General features: G+C 37.8%; 1 protein-coding gene across 1 annotated transcript in view; it reads left to right on the top strand.

Moving 5' to 3' along the window:
* Nucleotides 1-21,791, top strand: part of UNC80 (unc-80 homolog, NALCN channel complex subunit) — a 5,631,640-nt gene that overhangs the window by 3,696,581 nt on the left and 1,913,268 nt on the right. Inside the window, exon 37 of the mRNA XM_044060513.1 lies at nucleotides 8,053-8,196. Coding sequence (XP_043916448.1) covers nucleotides 8,053-8,196 — 144 coding nt within the window. The remainder of the gene's footprint in view (nucleotides 1-8,052; nucleotides 8,197-21,791) is intronic.

The raw sequence follows: 21,791 nt of genomic DNA, 5'->3' as shown, positions 1-21,791 counted from the left end.
TATACCCTACTAATTATCCTGTTTTAATCAGCAGATTATGTTCTAGATTCAGCTAAAAACTGTAACAGAACAGGTCTTTCACTTAAGATTCCCCCATCCATTTCTCTTTGCCTATGCCCTGATATCAATCCCTGATAGAGAAGTCAGTCTCTGGTCTGCAGTCCAAATATCTTTTTGGCCTCTTCTCATTCTGTTACTGCTGCCTCTCTAATTGTCTACTTCCAATACCCTGGTTCCTTTGCCAGTTTTCTTTAGCAAATTCCAGCACTTTCTTACCTATTCAATGTACCCCTAATTGCAGTAATCCCTGTAGGCAGAATCTCGTCTCTCCTTTCTCGTGTTGGCCTAATTCTTTTTGCTAGTTTATGAATATAATATTCAGCATGGCTGTCATTCTAAAGGATCTGCATCCAAAATGTCATTATTTCTTGAATGTTGCACTGTTCCATCATTATCCCCTTACACTTTAAATTATAGCTTTCTGCTTAGGTTATGTATATGAGCCTTAACTTAAAATATCCTATCAAATCAGGTAACCCTAGACAACCTTATTCTAGTGGAAGGTTCAGCTTATCCCACTTGACCCTCTTCCCCTCCCACATAAAATCCTTCAATTCTTAATTAATTACTATCCACAACTTCTCTAGTTGATGAAAATATACCTGACCTCTGTATAAAACTAAAAGGATTAAAAACATTTTCACTGCTTGTATCTTGTTATCCATATCTATAAACAAGAGCTTCCATTTTCTCAATTTTTATATTAACTTTTGTTTTGTCTCTTTCCACATATCCTTAGCTGCCATAACATGATTCTTTGTAGCCCATAATGCTAAATAGTTAATTATATTGTGTCTCCATAAACATGGGATTGCTGAGCCATTTATGTGGGGGTACATACTTTACAGCTATGGCCTTTGCTTTATTTTCATTAATTTTAAATCACAGAGGCTTAAAAACTGTCTCAGAATGTTCCACAACATTGAAATAATCTTTTCGGGTTTTATCTGGTACAAAATAATATAAACTGCAAATCAAGCCAAATTGTCTTGATTACTGTACCAATTATATCCTTGAATTTCGTAGTCCCTTATTTTCTTTGCTGTTAGCTCTAGACATAAGACAAATAACAAAAAGGAAAGAGGTCACCCCACCTTGTTTCTCTGTTCAGCTACAACTTATTAGTGAGGAAGCCTCTGATCCCTCATATTTCCTCCTAATTAACCGTATTATTGTATCAGGGAATGAAAAAACGCTTCCGTTGCCCTGTTAATAAAATCCCAGCTTACTCTGTCAAATTCTTTCTCTTCATTAAGATCCATCAACAACAGCAATATTTTCTCAAATTCTACTTCCTTCTGGATCATCATTTTGCTATTAATGTTGTCAAATGTTTGCCTCCCCTCCACATTCCTCCATATCTATCAACACCTTTGTCATTTTTTAGCTGTTATAGACATTTACACTGTATAGTTATGTTTTAAATTTGAAATGGGCCTGTATGAAGCTGGGTCTGATGTCTCTTTACTATTGTTAGGTATTACAGCCAGCACAGCTTTATTCCAAGATGTTAGTGCTTCCCCTCCCTTTAAAATACTGTTAAACCATTCCAGAGCTTTATCAGTTTCATTCCTCTTGGCTTCTAGCCTTCCACATGAGTACCATCCATTCCTGAAGAGTTTCCTGCAGATTGTTTCTACATCACCACTTTTATCTCTTCTCCTCCTATCTTAACTGTTGATTGTTAAGCCTTATCCAACTCCTACCTTAGCATACTTAAATTGTCCATAAATATTTCCATGTGTGTTTTTTAGGGATTTCTACATTTCTTTGCTTTATACAAATTTTCATAAAATTTCCGAAATGTCTTTAATACCTGTACAGGATCTCTGGTTATTTTTCTTTTTATAGGTTCCCTAAGTTTGACAACAACCTTTTATACTTTCTGTTACCTAAGTCATTGTGCTAAAAGATTTTGCTGTGGAATTATTATCAAAAAATAGTTGCTTAGCAAAAAATCTTTCTGAACTCATGCATATTATCCAGTTACTTCCTTTTTTCTCTTTAGCATTCTCCATTTGCACTACTACTAGTTTTGTGAGAATCCCCCTTATTCTGCAGTACTTTAACCTTTGTCATACACTCTAAATTCTTGTTACTTCTTAGCCATATCTCTTGCTCATCTATTTTTACTCTATCTTTAAATTCCACTTTCATTTTATCCCACTCACTAGCTAGATCTTCTGAAGGAATTTTTATCTTCCTTAAAGATTCTAAAATTATTTCCACTACCTATTCCTTAAATTCTTCTCTTATTAACATTTAGGTGGAGAAGCGACAGCATCTCATTTTTACTTCATTACCCTGCATTTTTATGTTGTTATTGGTAAATGATCTAAAGTAGTTATTTAATGTGTGTTGAAGCCTTCAATTAAATGCACATGCTCCTGTGAAATATTATGTCTGTCTAGTCTATTCCAGTTAATGTACATTGAGGAATAATATGTAAATTCTGTACATGTCCCTACTACTGAAGTCACATCTTCATAAATTTCTTCAGAAATCTATTGTCTTTTGTTATATTTTCCTTTCTAAGTCCCCCAGGTATACCCTCACAGTTACAAATCACATTCCAGTCCTCACCTACAAGTAATATTCCCTGCTAAAAGCTGATTATTTCTCGCAAAATGTTCTTACAGTCCATAATAGCAGTTTTACATAGACTATAAGTACATGTCAGTTTAATCCTCCTCTGTTGCCAGAAGCTCCTTACTAACACAAATCTGTCATTATTTTTTCCCTCTTATACCACTATTGGAGCTCCTCTAGCAATTAGTATAAGTACTTCCCTTTTCCTTTGTCCTTGATATTCTGCTATCCATCTTGAAATCCTTTCTTTATGAAATTCACAGTCTCACTTCTTTCCACGTGTCTCTTGTAGCATTGATATTGGCACTCTGATTTCTTTTTTTAGCAAGAAATATATTTGTTGAATTATCACTTTATGACATAAGCAGTCATGCATTTATATAAATGAAAATGTCATATTAACATATTTTCAGTTGCAAACATTTTATAATCTTTTATACAGTCATTGTCACTCAAACATTACAAAGCTCATTCAACTCCTGCCTTCCCTTAAACCTCATTCCTCCTCCTCCAAAACATTGTTCTACATATACTGTTCCCACAATTTCCATTTTTTTCTGTGTAATTTGCTCCTACCCTTCTCTAAAGATCCCACTTCCAGTTCTCTCATATCTATTGCTTATATTCACTACTTCTAGTATGATTGGTTTAGACTTTGATTTCTATTTTTTAGTAATTCCTTTTTTGGAAGCAACCAGAATTAAACTCAGCAAGACCTTACTATATCTATGCAATTCTAGTTCTATATCACAGCTCAAAAAATAATTTCCTTAGTTACACCAATTTGCTCACCCAGCATTTCGGACAAGACTAGTCTGCAGGGAATTTTTAAAGTCTGCCAACTCATTACACTCCCAAAAATATTTTTCCATTTACCTGTTTCTCCCCCATTACACCTCCAATATTTATTTGCACTCTATCTGAGGAAAACATATTTGTACTCTTCATTTCTTAATATTATTCAGTACTCTTACCTTTTTGTCTATACCTCTTAGTCCATTCACATTCCAAAACAATGTGGACGGTGCAGTGATTATGATAAATTATTATTCCCACCTATTGTATATGATAGCTTTTGTAAATGCCTACTTCCAGCTTTTGTGCTACATGCACCCACTGATGTTTGTCAGGTTGATCCTTTATACAGTTGTTTTCTGTCATCTCCGTTTAAACCTAGATCTCATTTACAAGACTTTTTGTTTTAATGAAAACCCTCAAATGAAAAACTAGACACACACCCCAAGAAAACCCCAGACCCTATTAAATCAAAACATACACACAAAACTATATACATCTTCAAATAATGAAATGTAACCCTCTTCGTAGGACGAACTGTCCCAAATCGACAGTTGCACCCATAAGTAGTAATTAACCTAAAATTAAGGTTATCCATGCTGAAATGCACATTATAGCTTGTGCTCCTACTGGCACTAATTGCTAGCTGTTCTTGTGTTATCTTTATTACCATTTCAGATGTGAAAACAGCTTATATGCTATCAGAAACCATATTTTAACCTTACAAAAAATTGCTCTGACTATCTTTAAATAACTCTAAATCATACACTGCTCTAGTAAATGTATTGACGAATTTAGGTACCAGAAAAGCTGCTGCCTCTTATTTACTACTGATAATTTCAAATTTTATTTTTCACTAAGTTGCTTGGCTTGGACCTTTTAGTTTTACAGCTACCCTCAGCTGCAGACTTCTCAACTTGCACATGTATTCACTAACGGAAAACTATTCATTACGTTCACAGTGGTCTCTGATTTTTAAAGCCCACTTGGTTATGCTATGAGCTTGTTATTAGATTAATCCAAGGGCTTTAATACAAACATTCACATAAGAAAAAGTAAAAGAAAGCATCTCAACTCCACATATGTTATTATCAGTGCACTTTTACACTGCACTATCCCAAGATTACAGCCTATTAACTTAAACTAATAATGTCCACATTTCTTAAAACTAACAAAGAAAAAAAGTACTTGTTAATGTTAGTACCTTTATTACATACAACAATCACTGAACATGCTTTACTCTATATCATGAAATGATTTATAGAAATACTGTTAAGATCAAAAATTGTTTTACGTACAGATACCCCGTGTCCTTTCAAACAATAATGGCATGAAGTGTGGTATATGCCTTTCAGTCCCCTACAAGTTTAAAAAAGTGAACAGAAGTCCAATGTTTCTCAGCAGTTTTTTTACTTATAAAGGTATGTTTGTCAAATGTGATTGATACTTTATAGTTTCACATTTATTCACTAATTTCTGTGTTGCTGGTATTCTTCCTGTTCATCTCCATCTCCCAACCCCAGACTCTGGTTCAAGTCCATGGTGCTCTCATTTCTTTTAATCAACTCCTTTGCTTTTTCTCTCTCTCAAACATTTTCCTTTGGAACATTGAAAAGGGTTCCCTGGCAAACTATGTCTATAAGCCTTATTATCAGAGGAATGATAAGCAGAGTCCCTTTCTGTTTGATGGCTGACTTTTTGTTGAACATTTTTTTGTATTTCCTCCTTAGCTTGTTCTGCATCCAAATTGACTTTGATCCTCCAGGAAAAAATATTCTGAAGACAGATGGGTAGAGCAGCTTGAATCTTATACTTGCCTTTTGGCATTCCTTGAATGCTGGAATAAATTTGCTTCTCTTCTGCCTGGTGTACAGTGAATAATCATTTTCCACAAAGACTCTGCTATCTCAGTTTTTTAATACTTTAACCTTCTGCCACAGTTTTGTCAGGATCAGCTTTCTGTTGGTATGATTGCATTTTTAGTAATACAGGTCTTGGCTGCTTTCTCTAAACTAGTGATGGCGAACCATTTGGGTTGAGCATGTCAAAAATTTGGAAAATGCCAGACTTGACTCTGCTTGCATGTTACCCGCAAAAAATAAATAAATAAAATTAAATAAAACAGCATGGCTCTCAATACATCAGGGATAAATCTCAACAGAACCAGGGACAAATCTAGAAATAAGATACATGGACAGTTTTAAACTACTAGTAAATTTGAGACACTGACAAAAAAATTGAACATGAATTAATATACATTTTCTGAAGTAAAATTAGTCTGTAAATCTAATTATTGTCATTATTAAGTGTAAAAAGTTGCCAGTTTTAGCAGGGATTAAGAGGGACAGTGGAGAGGAATGTAAAGAGGACACTCTTAGAAATGCAGACTACTTGCCCTTTGCAGAAGTATAACCATGAAGAAAAAGTGATGTCAGAACTGCCATTTGCAGACTCTGTTGAGACTGAAATACTCTTTGAGGTTAATAACTTTCTTACCTCTGCAGCAGTGTTGTTGAACTGGCTTCTGGCACAAAATAATTCAATGCATGAAACATAAGCAACAAATGCAAAAGCTGTTTCTTCAGTAACTCTGGTGTTGGTGAACACTGGTGTGTCACCCAAAATGTCATGTGTGTCATTTTTGTCATGTCATAGGTTCGCCATCACTACTGTTTGGTGCATACACACAATGTGCCCTTTCAATGAAAAATCCTGCTGTAAAATACCAGTCCAGTTAGTTATCTGTGCATTCACAAAGTTAATACAGTCTGTTCCTTCCTGTTTCTCTCATACAGCAGAGACTCTCAGGTTTTCTCTGCTTGCTGTGTTCTCTGACCATTTTTTGAAACAGTTCTTCTTAAGCTGTCTCATACTCAGTAAGCCTTTTCTTCACTTTGACCTCTGATTTTTACAGTTTTATCAGTTTATCTGAATAGCTGTTAAAGGGTCTTCTATTTTTTCCCAGCCCTTTGTTATTTGAGTTGATGTACTCCTTTTAAAGCTTCATGTATTTTAATTTGCTCTGAGCACATTTTGTTTATCTTTTCATGTAAATTACTGGAAGCCATCTCTTGTACCAAAGCTGTAGTTTGAACTGCTTTTTTGCTGAACATCTGCAGGATTCTTCCCAGTCAGTGTTTTCTCTTCGCCTGTTCTTCTTGATTTTCTTATTTTTTTTCTTTGCTGGCATCCAGGCAGTGTACTTACTAGCCAGTAACTAAATTTTACTAAAACTGTCAGGGTTTTCCTGGAAGTTATCTATCACATTCTTTTTTCACACTGGGAGAGCTGAAATTAAGCTATTGATCAGTGTGTAGCCATCTTGGAAAACCCAACCTTCAGCATTCTATGTCTAAAATCATGGACAGACCTGTAAATAATTAGGAACACCTTTTAAATAATGATAACACTGACAGGAATAGTTGAAAGATTAAGAGAACTTCAAGTAACGTATTTTTCTGAAGCAAAATATTTTTTTGAGTGTAATGAATATTATTTATTGACTGTACTCCACTATGTTTTCCAAATATCACAGGTTTTGGGAGTAGCAGAGTAAAATGTTGATCCTAAATCAGGACACATGCAGTTAAAATAAATAGGTGTGGGAACTGAAGTGGAACAGAATGAAGGGAAAAATGCCCCCTGACTGCAGCATATATGTTCTGAAGTTCACTGTATTGACTGTGTGCATCCTGCTGTGCTTCAGCGAATATGATATTTTTAACTCCTGATTACTTCTTGTCTAACTTTTACCTGAAGAAATGTAATGATGCCACTGTCCTGCTGAGTTTTGTATAGGGTATGTTTTAGGGAGGCACTATTACTTAACAATACATTTTGACAGCTAAACACTGAAAAGGGTGATAATGACACAAAGAAGAACTGATCACTTTTACTAGAGCTCTGATTTAGTCATAAGCACTTCTGCAGAGGTTAAAAATGTAAGTATACCACATGATTCAAGATTTATAGACCTCATTCTCAGTTGTTTTGTTCTTAGAATGGCAGTAGGGCATGTCTCTATACAGATTTTTTAAATCATGAGTGACTAAAACCCACTTGGTTGAAAATAAACTATTTCCAGAGTCCTACACAACATTGTTTCATTTTCGGTAAGATCTGATGGTCTGAAATATCATTATATTTAACAGTGGAATGATTTGTGATACAGTGCTGTGAGGGAAAGGGTTCCTTGGTTTCCCCATACACTATTTTCTTTCAATGAAACATGATAACAAGGGGATTGTATTTTCTGACCCATGAATCAAACAGTATGTTTGAGCACATTGTCCTTTAACCAAAGATGGTTACTCTGACACAAACCACAGTGAAGTGTGACTGTGTACCTGCTCTTCTTCTCCCTCTGATTTTCCTCAGCATTACTCTTACATGCAAAATGAAGAAAACCTTATTAGATATGTTAACTATGAGTTGACTATTCTTTGTTCTTAACTTTTCTCAATGTAGTTGAAAATGTTGGCATATGCAAGTATATTTTTATTTTCAATTTTGCAAGTCAGTGTAATATTTATTGTTTGCATGAGCCTTCTTTGAACTTTATTGTAATCCCCATGCTATTTAAACCATGAATTTTTGTTTGATTTTTAGATGAAGAGCATGGCACAGAACATACACCAAATCATCATGTACCACAACCTCCCCAGGTGGTTTTTCCTGCATGCATTTGTGCAGCTGTGCTCCCTATTGTTCATCTGATGGAAGATGGAGAAGTTCGAGAAGATGGAGTTGCAGGTAAGAAGCTAATTTTGTTACGGATAAACTCAAGCATAACAGTTTTGTAATTTTTTTTCAAAAATATGCTACAATTGGTATATCTTCCACAACTTGACAACCATGATGCATATATTGGGAGGAGATGCTCATATTTAAATATTCTGCTTTAAACAGATTGTAAATCAACAAGTCACAAAATCATTGGGTTTCTCTCCATTTTTCCTTTTGCTTTCACTTTGTAGCCATGATTTTGCTTTTCTACTTGCTACATCACTTTTTTTTTCTTTTCCTATGGTTGAATATAATTCAAATATTTCCACTCACTTTACTTTTATATACATGAAAATGGTCAGTGTGACATATTTGTTGTTAACAGTAGTGTAAGGATGCAACGAGTAGGGATATAGAAATTAGGCAAGAGGAATCTGTAATTTACTAGAGAAAATTAGCAAAGGAATCAAGGGGAGTCAAGAGAGGAGAACTAATACAGTGGGATGAGGATAAGTGACATTTGGACTGCAGGTTAGAGACTACCTTCCATACCAAAGATTGAAAACAGAGTATAGGCAAAGAGAAAAAGTGCATGGGATTATTAAATGAAAGGTCAGTTCTGGTACTGTTTTTAGCTAAGTATAGAACAGAAAGTCCTGTTACAAAAAGGATAATTAGAAGGGCACATAAAATATTTTGTTTAGGTTTCTTCTCACATATCCTTAGCTTGTATAACAGAATTTGTGTTTTTTTTAACAAAAACATCCTTATTGAATTATCACTTATGACATAGGCAACCATACATTTATATAAATCAAAACAAACCATATTGACTTATTTTCAGTTGCAAATGTAATCTTCTGTCAGTCACAATAACAGAATTTTTTTAATCATACACCTAAATATTTCAACTTATGAGATCCCCATAAATATAGCTATTGCTGAAACAGTTAATATGTGGTCACGTAGTTTACTGCTATAGCTTTTGTTAAATTGAAACTGATTCAAAATGTTCCATAACACCAAAATGCCCTTTTTCTGGATTTATGAATTACAAAGAATTATCATCTACAAATAAATCTAACTTTTCTTGATTACCATACCATTTACATCCTTACATTTGTCAGTCCCTTATTTTCTGGCTGTAAATCTAAAGCAAATAACAGAGGGGAAAGAGAGGACACTCCTGCTTGGTTTCTCTTTTCAAAAACAGCTTGTTAGAGAGGAACCCTCTCACCTTTATTCTTTCCTCTGATCTTTCATATATCCTCCCAATTAACCATATTATTCTATCAGAGAATGCAAATTTACCATTCCCCTGTTCATAAAATCCCAGCTGACTATATTGAATGTTTTTTCTCTTACTATAGGGGGATGTTGGAGAGGATAGCTACTTACTGTGGCAAATGTGTATTTTTTACCTAAAATGATTACATAGAAACAGACAATTTATGGGAAATATTTTGGCTTTTCAGGCAGGAGTAATGGTAGTAACGGGAGACTGGAATATAATATGCATTATAGATGATGTACAAGTGTGGGGTGGCAAGAGGGAATAGCATTGTTAGAGTAGGTAGATAATAAGAGAAGTACATGTAGACATTTGGATTATCTGAGGTAGTGAAAATCAATTGGAGTGAAATAGAATATACTTACTATTCGTCTCAGTACAGAAGATGGATTAGACTAGATAGATATTATATAAGGAACATGAGCCGATGGTATTTAAGACTATAAAACATCCCATAATCATATCTAAACTTGCACCATTGCAAGTTGTGTTGGCAGGGGATGAGATAGTAGGCATTTGGAAACAGTGGCATTTTCCAGTGCACTTCCTCAGGAAGTGTAACTTTACAGAGTGACTGATAAGTGTTTACAAAACAAACTGTGTATGGTGTATACTAAGAGACTCCTACAGGTCAGGAACTGGGAGATCTGTAAAATGAGTCTGAGGGGCCTGACCATATAAAGTGAGAGAAACCTGGAACATGAGTCATAAATCTTACTTAGTTGCAGTGTTAGAGGTGAAACTCCACAGCTTAGGGAAGCAAAGACTAATATAATGGGCTATCTGGACTCTTTTAATGCGTACAGGGTTAGAATCCTGAGGAAACTATGTTTTCAAAAAGGTGCTAGAATGACAAAGTATTTGGCTCAGAGATCGAGGCAACAAATGGTGGAGAGGATTATAGCAAAATTAAGAATTCAGGATACAAGAAGGTTGGTAACAGATTCTAAGGAAATACCCAAAACAAAGATGGCATATTGTGTCAAGCTGTGTAGCCTAGACACTGAGGTGGAAGTGAGTTTGGAAAGAGTAAGGAAATTTTTGTTGGGGTTAAGGATGCCTAAACTGAAAGCAAGGGAGGGAGAGAGATGTATTGTCAACTTCCATAGCTGAGGACAAGATGGATGCTGTGAAGGAGTAAAAGACAGGGAAACACTTAGGCTAGATGGTATTCTTATAGAAATATGGAAAAGGAAAATTGAGAAAGTGATAAAAATCTGACACAAATGAACAACATTGTAACAAGTGGGGAGATTCCTTCTTCATGCCAACAGGCAGTAGTGGTGATAAGCCCAAAGGAAGGGAGAGACTGGACTCTGATACTGGATCATACAAGCCTGTATCAATTCTAAATCATGACAATACAGTCTTTTATAACAATCTTCACCAAAAGCTTAGCTGTGATTGTTATGAGCTTGATAGATCATCATGATTTGGTACAGAATTATCCATATTTATAGAGACATGACATCTTGTCCTAGCTGCTAGTTTATTTGAAGACGGAAGTTTAACAGCCAGCTAGTCAGATGTGGGGTGACAGCAATATAAAAAAAATATATAACCATTCGTAAATGGAAGATGTATTTTAAAGATGAGAAAGACAAAATACATGCAGTCAAGATGTTTTTGGTCCCCTTAGTGCTACATGTTGCTTAGGCATGTTTTTGTCAACTGTGTATATTGATTTGGGAAAAGCTGGTGAAGGAATTAAAGGAATTCTTTTGAACAGGAAAGGTATTTTTGTTAAAAGTAGCAGTGGGGTACTGGACTTCCCCAACCTAGAAAATTATTATGTTGTTACTCAAGTTAGGCTGTTGTGTTTGATGCAGAATTGGAGGTGTAAGTCAAAATGGAAAAATACATTGTTTGTCCAAAACATGGATGAGCAGGATGGCAATAAAAAGGATGCATGAGATGTAGTGAAACATAGCAGGGTGGAAGACTACCCAGAGCACTATACTGCAGTCTGTATTAAAAGGCTATTGCCACGCAAACATATTAAAATGTGGGATAAATTAATTGCCACAGTAGGTTACTTAAGGCAGTGAGCCAAAAGAGGAAGGCATGGGGCCTATATCATTTGGAGGAATAGATGTAAGGATTCTAGGCTTCGGGAGCAACTAATGTATGGAGAGAAAATGAAGTCATGGGAGGAAATAGGAACTTCCTTGACCTAGTTGGAAATGAGTAACTTAACTGACCAGAGACTGATGCAAGAACTCAAAAGAAATTATTCAACAAGCAGCTAACTCGCAACTAGAAACCTTCCAAAATTGTGCTATTAATGGAGACTAGGGTACCTGGAACTATAAAATGTAGAATAATACATAGAAGTTATAAGGCACTGGTAGACATGATGGGATATTATGGGACAAGAATCTGCAGAGGTTGGGAAAATAAGCTCCAAAACCTATTTCAGAAGTAAGGTGGAGGGAGGACTCTCAGGCTCCTAGATACACTACCATGTCCAGAAAGTGTAGACTTTTCTCCTGGGTGTGTCTTCTTAGATACATCTGTACACCTGAGTAGTTGAGTAAGATGTTCCCACATTCCAGCAGTGAACATTGCATATGCCTATATGTTTTTTTGGGAATACAAAGGTTTGTACTAGTTGAAACTGGACTTGGGTATTGTTATAAGTAAAATGTGTTGAAGAGAATTTTTTCACAAGATAGTTGTTCCTACTTAGTTGGGGTGAGATGTGAAAACCAAAGGATATCAGAGCATTAATTTCCTTCATCACAGTTGTGACAAAGTAAGTTATTACCAGGGAATGTAAATCAAAGGGAAAACCAAAGTTGGAGGAAGTAAGAGAGATAATGAATATGGATGGAACTTCACGTAAAGATAGAAATGTAGGCAGCAAAGCACCTTATTAAGAAATGGAGTGTATGGGATATGTTCAAAAGTGAGGGTACTTGCCATTAACATAACCATGCATGGAAGCATCTGTAGTTTGAGTGCCTAGACCGGGTTATACCAGAAGAAATTCACTGTATGGTACTATATAAAAGAGTGAATACACATATGTTTAGACAATGTGGTGCTGCATATATGTTATTCATGTATATTACTGGTTATTGTTAAGTAGTTGAGTTGCATATTGTTAATTGTTCTTTAATTTATGGAATTTTGTGTTTTATAGTGTTATATGTTAACTTATGGAATTACTTTAGTTTGATTATAAGGTTAGAGAAAATGTAATAATATGATGCTCACAAACAAAAGAGTTGCTTATCAGCAATAAAAATTCGACCTAGGAAAGGATGTATGCAAGTTTTGCACAGCACCAGTGGTAACATAAATGATCCAAAGAAATTATGTTCAACATCTATGAAGATGCAGTGGTTATAATGGTTAAATAGATTTGCTCATGAAAATAATTTTACCTGTGGACCATGATATGGGATGCATAAATTGTCGACCCAACTTTTCTCCCATCAGCTAACATTTTTGTTTTTCAGTATAAAAAAAAAAAAAACACTTTTAAAAATGACATTTTCCATACGCTGATGCCACATAGTGTAAAGAATGAACTTTAACCTCTTTAGCATCAGCATAGGAAAAGTGAGAGGTACATTCATAGACTTTAATGTGGCATCATCTCGTATGTGCAATGATCTGTTCATTAAAGTCTATGGATGTACCTAAGGTTATCCTGAAGGTGATGTCACCATAGTATAGCAGGCCATGGCATTAATAAAAGTTTGCAAAACTTTTCATTAAATTACTGTTGTAGAATGAAGCAAGTAATATAGTGGAAAATGCTTTGCGGAATCTAATTTATCAGTTGCCACGAAGTACATCTGAATATTGGCAAATCACTTTAAGGTTTTTTGCCTCCTGTGGGCAAGTTACAAGATTAAACCCTGACCTTTAGCCAATACCTGTGTGAAGGTTGCATGTTCTCTCTGTGTCCTCACATCACAAAAACATGTTTACAGTTTCCACTTGAAACTCACCCAGAATATTGAATGGAGTCATGGGCAGCAGCATAGACTCTAGGTGGTTCCATTCAGAGGGTAAATTGTAAAGGCTACCTGCTTTAGGTATCAGCTGTGGTGCACTGTACCCTTAAGACAAGAAAAATGGATCACAGACTGTGAGCCATGCTAAGGTTAGTTACCCAAAGATATAAAAATTAGCATGAGATGAGTTATTTGGTCGCATTAATTAATGTTGCAAAAATGGGCAAGGGTATTTGCCAGTGATAATGTGGGTTGAGGACCCAGCCTACTCCCATCCATGCTAGGGATCTATGCTAACACTGAAAGAAGTTTATGTGCCTCTGTGGCCAGTGTGTGTGCCTACCATAAAGCCCAGTAGCTCCAGATCAGTAAGCTACTGGCCAGCCAGTGTCCAGCTGCTCAGTCTCTGTTACTTATAGCGTTGTTGAGCAAAAGCTGGATGTGAAACCAGTCGACTTACCAAGCATGAACTAATGATTGTTATACTCAGTATGGGTTCACTGACAGAATGTAGCTTGGAAGTAGATGGCATGATGGTAAGGAGGCGGTTGGGTATTCTGTTTATAGGTTCATAGGATGTTACTAGGCTAATGGCCTTAGGGCCTTTACAAGCCTAGCCATGTAATACATGTGTTCCCTAATTGACCATTGTTAGATGGTTTGATTGATTGCAGAGTGAATCTGCAATCAGCACCGGCTGCCCCTGTCCATGAGGGACATAGATGGCACCCCAGGAGTAAATTTACGGTCTCCCATCCAGTTGTCCAAGTTGAACTTAAATAGGGTCCTTGAGGAGCTTTGCTTAACGTGAATTTGGAATTTATTCCAGAGTAGTGGCAGTCTGCGGGAGACATATCTGTCATTCCAGCATGTTTTGTTTAAGTCACAAGCTAGTTTGAGATCTCTGGTCGAGTGATTATTGTCCCATTTGATTTGTGGATGTGCAGCATTTCCATTAGGGCAGGATCAGAGACTGCTCTGTAGGTCAGGCACAAGTTGCCTCTCAACAGCCTGTAGGACCCAGAGTACAGTGACAGGGCTTTCAGTCTTTCCATGTAGGTCATGTTTTGAAGTCCTTGAATTCTGTTGGTCAGGAACCTCTGTGGTCTCTCCAGCTGTTGCAGGTGTTTGGTGTGGTACATGCAAAAAGGGAGTGTTGTACAGTCTTAGTGGTCTAATGAGGGTGGAGTACAGAGAAGTTATAACATCCTTGGTCTTGGATGCGATGCCCATCCTTATGAGGTGTGCAGCGTGAAAAGCTTTCTTTACCATTGTGGACACATGGTGATCGATGTTTAGAATGCTATCAACTTGTGTTCCCAAGTCACATACCACTGGGTTCAAGCTTAGGGGTTGCTGCCTCTATTGTAATTTGCAGGGTCTACCTCTTTGCCAAAGGGGACAACAATGCACTTTTTTGCATTTAGTTTTAGACAGTGGTTTTGGCACCAGTCATTTGTCTGTGTTAACCCCTCCTGTAATATGCTAATATCTTTAGGGGACTCAATGATTGCTCCCAGTTTGCAGTCATCTGTGATCCTGGTAATTCACAGGTTGTCTACTTTCGCCTGGACTTTCAAAAAATAGATTCTAAGCAGTAGAGGGCCCAGCACAGAACCTTGTGGTACTCCACTGTTCTACTGGTGGAAGTGGAATTCCCAACTTTGATAGCATGTGCTCTGTCAGTAAGCCACTTTGCTACCCATCTTTTGAAATATGGGTTATTCCCCAGCTGGGAAAGTTTCTCAATATCTGAGTGGGGGATTGTGTCAAAAGCCTTGGCTAAGTCAAGATAGGTGGTATATCTGCTTTGGTTTCGTCCAGGGCTTTGGTGACATTATTGAAGAAGTCCACCAGGTTTAGTAAGCATGATCTACCCGTAATGAAACCAAACTGGGTAGGTCGAGAGTTTGAAGGTTGCATGTGTCCTTGTTGATAAGATTCATGATGATTCTTATAATAGCCTTGCAGATATAGCTGTTTAGGCTTATGGGTCTATATTTCCCAGGGTTGGTTGATGGACTCCCTCTGTGCAAGGGAATTATAGTTGCTGTTCTCCACTGTGCTGGGACAAAGCCAGTGCTCAGGCTCTGGTTAAAGCGAGTGCCAAGTGGATCCACTAGGTCATGTTTTAGGTTGTTTGGTAAGCAGCCTGGAATTTTATCTGGTTGCATAAAGGCCATGTTTTTGGCCTTGGAGAGGCCTTGGAGAGCATGGATATGGCCTACTCATTGGTGATACTGGGGAGAGGACAGGTGTCAGGTATGCTTTGAGGTATGGCTAGTGAGGACAGGGGGGTGAAGTCTGCGCCAAATCTGTCAGCTACTAGGTTAGCAGTTTCCTCAGGGTCAGCATTGAGTGGTACCATCCACTATAAGTTCGGCACATAGCTGGGCATTTCCTCTTAGATTTTGGACATAGCTAAAGAACACCTTATGATTGCCTTTTGCTAGGGGAAGCTAATTTAGCATCACAACTAGGTTTAGAGGACTTTACCAGATGTCTGATTTGCTTGTTCAAGCTGTGGAGGGTATTCTTTCTCTGTTGATTAAGTTCCCTCTTGTTCTTAGATATCAGTTTCTTCCTTTTAACTCCTAGCATTAAGCAAAATAACCTTGAGTTGGTCTGTAGTGAATTTTTTTACATCAGAAGTTTTGTTATTGCCTAAAAAAGGCAGTATGGGGGAGGAAAGTGCCTTTGCCAGTATTCAAAAGCCTAGAGGAGACAGGTGAAGACCATCTCTGGTAAAGCAGTATGGTCTGCTGACTATGTCTTTCCAGGCTGACTATAATGGATCCCCCTTTTTTGACACTAGCAGCTAAGCCAGTTGCTTAACTCAGTCATTTTTTGTTTATATTGTGGCAACATCCTGGGTGAAGGTAGAGTACTGGTTAGGGCTAGGGACATACCTGCTTGGAACACACAGTCTGAGAGTTCAGTCATGTCTCTTCATATAGTTTGGGGAGGTATGCCTCAAGTCATTCACCCCAGCATGTACTATGACACAATAATAACAGTAATTGTTGTGTGACTTGAGAGCATGATATGAAGGATCCTGGCACCTGACAGGCAGATGACCATGATCTTCTCCTTGTCCAGCCTGGTGAGGGGGTACATATGCGTGTCTCACTATGAATCTCCTATGACTAGGACATTTACTTTTGAGGTGTTTTGCCTTAGGGGTTTATTCACTGAGACACTGGTATGTGTGTTATGTGTAGTAGATTTTAGTCATACTCTAGTAAGTGAGAGGAGTTTGCGCTTGGGAGGTCTCTGGTCTTTTGGTAGGCTGTTAGTGAGTACCTCTGCGTATGTGGATTTATGTGTTGTAACTTTATCTTGTTTGTGAGGAGAGGTCTGTGTGCTGACAAACCTGTTTGATGTCTTGTTTATTGTTATGTGAGAAGACTGATTCCAGTTTCATAGTATAGTTACATCTCTCACATACTGTATCTGTTTGCTGCAAGAGTAAATGGTTGCCAGTATACATGAGGCAATTGCTACATTGCCTTAGGATGCCCATGTCAATCAGGTTGGCTGGAGAAATGTTGGGAAACTGACTGTCCATTGCAGCAGGTTAAACCATACGTACTGTTAGGAGGTTGGCAAGTTAGATAAGCTTTTGCTTTAGGGTTAGCAAGGGGACTTACTCTATTGAGGGGTATTTATTTATTTATTTTATTTAACATTTGTTTTACCAGGATAAAATCTGACTGGACAGCAGGTGTCCATTTTCACCAGAGTCCTGGGGAGAAAAGCTCAGAGAAATTTAATACAAACGGTAATATATTAACATGTGAGGTGAAAAGACAGAAGATTCAAACAAACAAAATATTACAGTTAGAAGATCACAGAATTTATGATAGTACAATAATTGAAGCACAACATGCTAAGAAGAAATGTCCATATTTACAGTATTTACAGTTAAAAAGCATGAGCAGAACTACTGACATGGTTAGGAGATTCCAAATCTACCAGTAGAAGTAATATCTGAACGTGAGACATTCGAAAGTAGGTATATATTGCAATATGTACAAAAAGGTACAGACCATTTAGGTGGCAGTATCATGTAAGAATCGAGGGCTTCAGAGATTGGTCACCCTGTAGACTGGAGGAATTTAAGAGGGTGTCTTTGCAGTAGCAAAGAGGGTTAGCATAGAGGTGGGTTTTCAGGTGTTTTTTAAATGTATTAATTATTAATTTGATTAGGGATTAAAAAGTGTGGCAGTGCTGCTCAGTGCTCATCTGAGTTGCCCACAGCGCAGCAAGGAAGCCTGGGTCAGTTCCACTGACTGTTCTCTAGGGAAACAGTTGTATCTAGGCATTTGCCTCTATTACAGAGTACTGCTAACTCCTGTTGCACGGTGCACAGCTACAAACACGAGGCTTAAATACAAGCAAACGTAAACAGTTTTAACACAAACTACCAATAGGAAGTCCCCACACAGAGCCTTACTCCAGCAATGCCCAACTCAGATGGGTCTTGAGCTACACACTTCTGCCACAAGGGTGCAGGAAGGCCCTTTAATGTAAGATGGCTGTTTTTGTGCTCAAGTGATACCAAACAGTCTAGATTCAGCAAGACTGAATCTAGCCTGTGCTATTTATGGCAAAGGTAGCAGTGATACAAAGTGGAGAATGAAGCAGTCACAGTAGCAAAAAACAGTAAAAATTAAGCAGCAGTTCAATATAATACAGTTCACAAAGTGCAATACAGGCTTAAATTATACTTATTTTTGACTATTTCAGTGGATGTCTGTAGGGATGCACTCCAGACCTCCAGTTAAGAACACCAAACTCTGAGCATTTCCAGTAAACTGTGTAGACCACAAACCTTCCTATTGAATAGTTTGTAGCCCAAATGCATAAACTAAAACTAAGACACTTTCAGAATAACAGACACAATAAGCCTTCAACCAGCAATTCCTAGCTCAGAAGGGTGTAGGCATTCCTCCCCTGCCGTAATAGTTTAGACCACAAACACTACTAATGTAAAATAACTGGTTTGGATTCCAAGTGCTTAAACCAGAACAAAGACACTTAGAATAACAGCAAAAATAAGCCCTTACCAGCAGTTTCCGGCTCAGAAGGGTGGAGGCTTTCCTCTCTTCTTACAAGAGTGTAGACCACAAAACTTCTTAATGTAAGATAACTGGCCTGAAGCCCAAGCACTTAAAACAGAACTAAGACACAGTGAGTAACAGACACAGGGAGTCTTCAACCAGCAATTCCCAACTTAGAAGGATGTAAGCTACTTCTGTAGCCACAAGAGTGTAGACCATTAACTTTCCTTGTGTAAGATAACAATTTTGAAACCCAATTGCTTAAATCAAAACTAAGAGGCTTAGAATAACAGTTACAATGTAATCAGGCTACTAATAAGCAGTAATAAATGCAGCAGAATGAATGCAACGGAACACTTTAAGAACCAGCAGCAAAAAGCAAAATAAAGTAGGAAGAAGCAGAGATACAGTAAAATCAGCTGAATAAAGTCCACATGTTTTAAGTAAGTGGAATGGGAGCAAACAGAAGATAATTCAAGTTTAGGAGACTAAGCGGTGGGCCTCCCCAACTGATCTGTCCGTACTCAGTAGAATGAGCTGTTGAGATTGAACTGGGAGGAGTGTCCAAAATCACATTTATAGTGAAGGTGGGTAACTCAAAAGCCCCCAAGTTTAAAAGTACAACAACAGTTGGGCAGGGAAAAATCAAATGCAGACAGAAATCAGCAATAGTCAGGCAGCAAACAGCATGCAAGCCAAACAAGCACTCCAGGTAAGTAAAGATGCCTCCAGATATTGTTAGTTAAATGAGGAGTGCTATTTCTTAGCTCCTCTCATTAATTAGCTGAATGTTATTCACTGTCTGCAAAGGAATTATTTTCTAACTTGTCTAACTGAACCTAGCCAAGACTTCTTAAAACTCCAAAAGAACAAAAAAAAAATTAAAAGAAAACAAATGCGATATAGGAAAAAGATAAAGAAATAGTAGCGGCCAGACCTTAAATGGAAAAACTTCAGTTCAAAATCAAATGCAGACAGAGATCAGCAATAGTCAGGCAGAGAACAGCAAGGAAGCCAAACAAGCACTCCAGCTGTGAATTTAGGAGACATGATGGAAAGACAGTGCAGCAAAGCTTCTTGGCTTGGGATCCAGAGTCTACTACTAAGGGAAGTGTAGTTCAGAAAAGTTGTGGGAATTGTGGTGAGGGAGAGGCTTCAGAAGACATTGAAGAATGTCATCAGATTTGGTGATAGACTTGTGCTAATCAGACCCCAAAGTAAAGATAGGGCAGTATTCGTGATCTTAGCCTATGGTCCATAGCAGGGTTGTGATAACAAGGAAGACAGTACATTCAAGCAACAGCTACAGGACCTACTAGATTAAGCAGGACAACATGAATTGGTGTTAAAGGGAGACCTGAATGCTCTTATTGTGATAGACAGAATGGGCTATGAGGACTGCCTGGGTTCATATGAGAGGGCCAACAGGAATAAAGAAAGAGAGGCCATTCTAGACTTCTGTTTTGCAAGTGCATTGATGTTGGCTAACACATGGTTCATCAAAATAGACATTCACAAGGTAACATGCAAGGGTGACCAGTATGTAACTTAGGTTGACTTCCTCCTAATAAGGAAAAGTTTTTTTTGGATAGAATCAGAGATTGTGGAGTCATCTCCAGTGAAATAGTTGCCCAACACCATAAACCAGTGGTGGCCACAATCAGCTGCAATCATTGATTAGAGAAGACTCCAAGGTCAACAGAGACCGGGCTGAAGACATAGAAATTGATTGGAGCAAAAGCACAAGAGTTCAAGAAACACTAAGGATTCCAATACTTCAGGAAGAAGAGGAAATAGGTAGAGGTGAGGAATAATGGCAGCATCTCAAAACAGCATGCGTGAGAACTACCTATGTGACTGTGACAGTCATGGAAATAAGATACATACGAAAAGCTGGTGGTTTGGGAATGCAGATGTCTAGGAAGTTATCAGAAGAAAGAAAGAGTGCCGGAAAAAGTGGTTGACAGAAAAGATGGATAAGGCTGAGGAGTATTGGTTGGCTAAAAAAAGAGGCTAAGAGAGTAGTTACAATAGCAAAGACAGTACATCAGATGCACTCTTCCAGCTTCTGGAAAGTGACTCAGCAAATGGCACAAAGAAGCTACTTTTCTTTGTCTTGCAACTTAATAAAGATGATAGTTGTCAGACACCTTTCATAAGGGATGCCAGCAACAATCTGCTCACCAGTCCACACGACATCAAAAACAAATGAAAGGAATACTTCTGCCATATTCTGAATGAAGAAAACCCCATGGAAGTATAATGCTCCAGACACAGCCTAAAAATGAAACAAGAAAAGAGCCCGCCTAGAAGAGTAAGAACAGCACTAAGAAAACAAAGTCTGTGGAAACAGGAGGTGCAGATGACATCATGGAGGATATAGTCAAGGTGTTGGGTGATTTAGAGGAGAGGTGAGAACAGAGGGTACTCATAGCAATATGGAGAGAAAGGCATATCCCATATGACTAGATAGTAAACATTCTAGTGCTTGTGTACAAGAACTTAGGGGGCAGTCAGCACTGTTGGCAGTGTAGTGGTATCAAACTCTTCTCGCACTGATGAAAATGCTGGAGAGGATGACTGATAAATGAATACCCAGAGTAGTAGGACATAGTGTGGGAGATGAGTAGTATGCACTTAGATCAAGATGTAGCACAGCCAACCCGATGTTTGCAATGGGACAGATTGTTGAGAAGAAGCTAGACATGAGAAGAGAGTCCAGTTGGGCATTCCTGGTCTTGGAGAAAGTGTACAAGGTCCCAGAAAAGCTGATTTGATTAGTCTACTCTTGCAATTGTTCAAAGTCCCAGAAACACTGGTAGAATTAGGGAAACTATGTACAAGCATCCAATGACACAAGTATGAACAGTATTTTGACTCACAAAATGGTTCATAGTGTGAGTGCATCAGAGTTCATCTCTGAGCCCTCTGCTGTTCATTCTGGTGATTGACTATATTACCAAACAGGTTGGAGGGGACAGATCAACAAAGTTGCTGTATGCAGACAATGTGGCATTACAGGCAGACTCTGAGCAAGAAGGATAGGGGAATGGAGTGCAAAACTGAAGACACATGGGATGAAACTAAATACAGATAAGACAGTGGTAGTGGCAGCAGATTGGGGAACTCCAAAGAAACTGATAATTGAGGTAGAAGGGAAGATAGTGGAACAGGTTAATAGCTTCAAGTATCTGGGAGGGATGGTTGATGAGAAGGGGTCAAAGCTAGAATCAGATGGGGTGCAGCCAACTGTCATAGAGTGTATGACAGAAGAATGCCAAAGAAGCTGAAAAGTAAGGT

The sequence above is a fragment of the Protopterus annectens genome, chromosome 2.part0, assembly GCF_019279795.1.
Source record: "Protopterus annectens isolate FY-2018-M chromosome 2.part0, PAN1.0, whole genome shotgun sequence".
Lineage (NCBI taxonomy): Eukaryota > Metazoa > Chordata > Ceratodontiformes > Protopteridae > Protopterus > Protopterus annectens.
The sequence above is the reverse complement of the archived record's forward strand: the minus strand, read 5'-3'. Positions and strand labels throughout refer to the sequence as shown.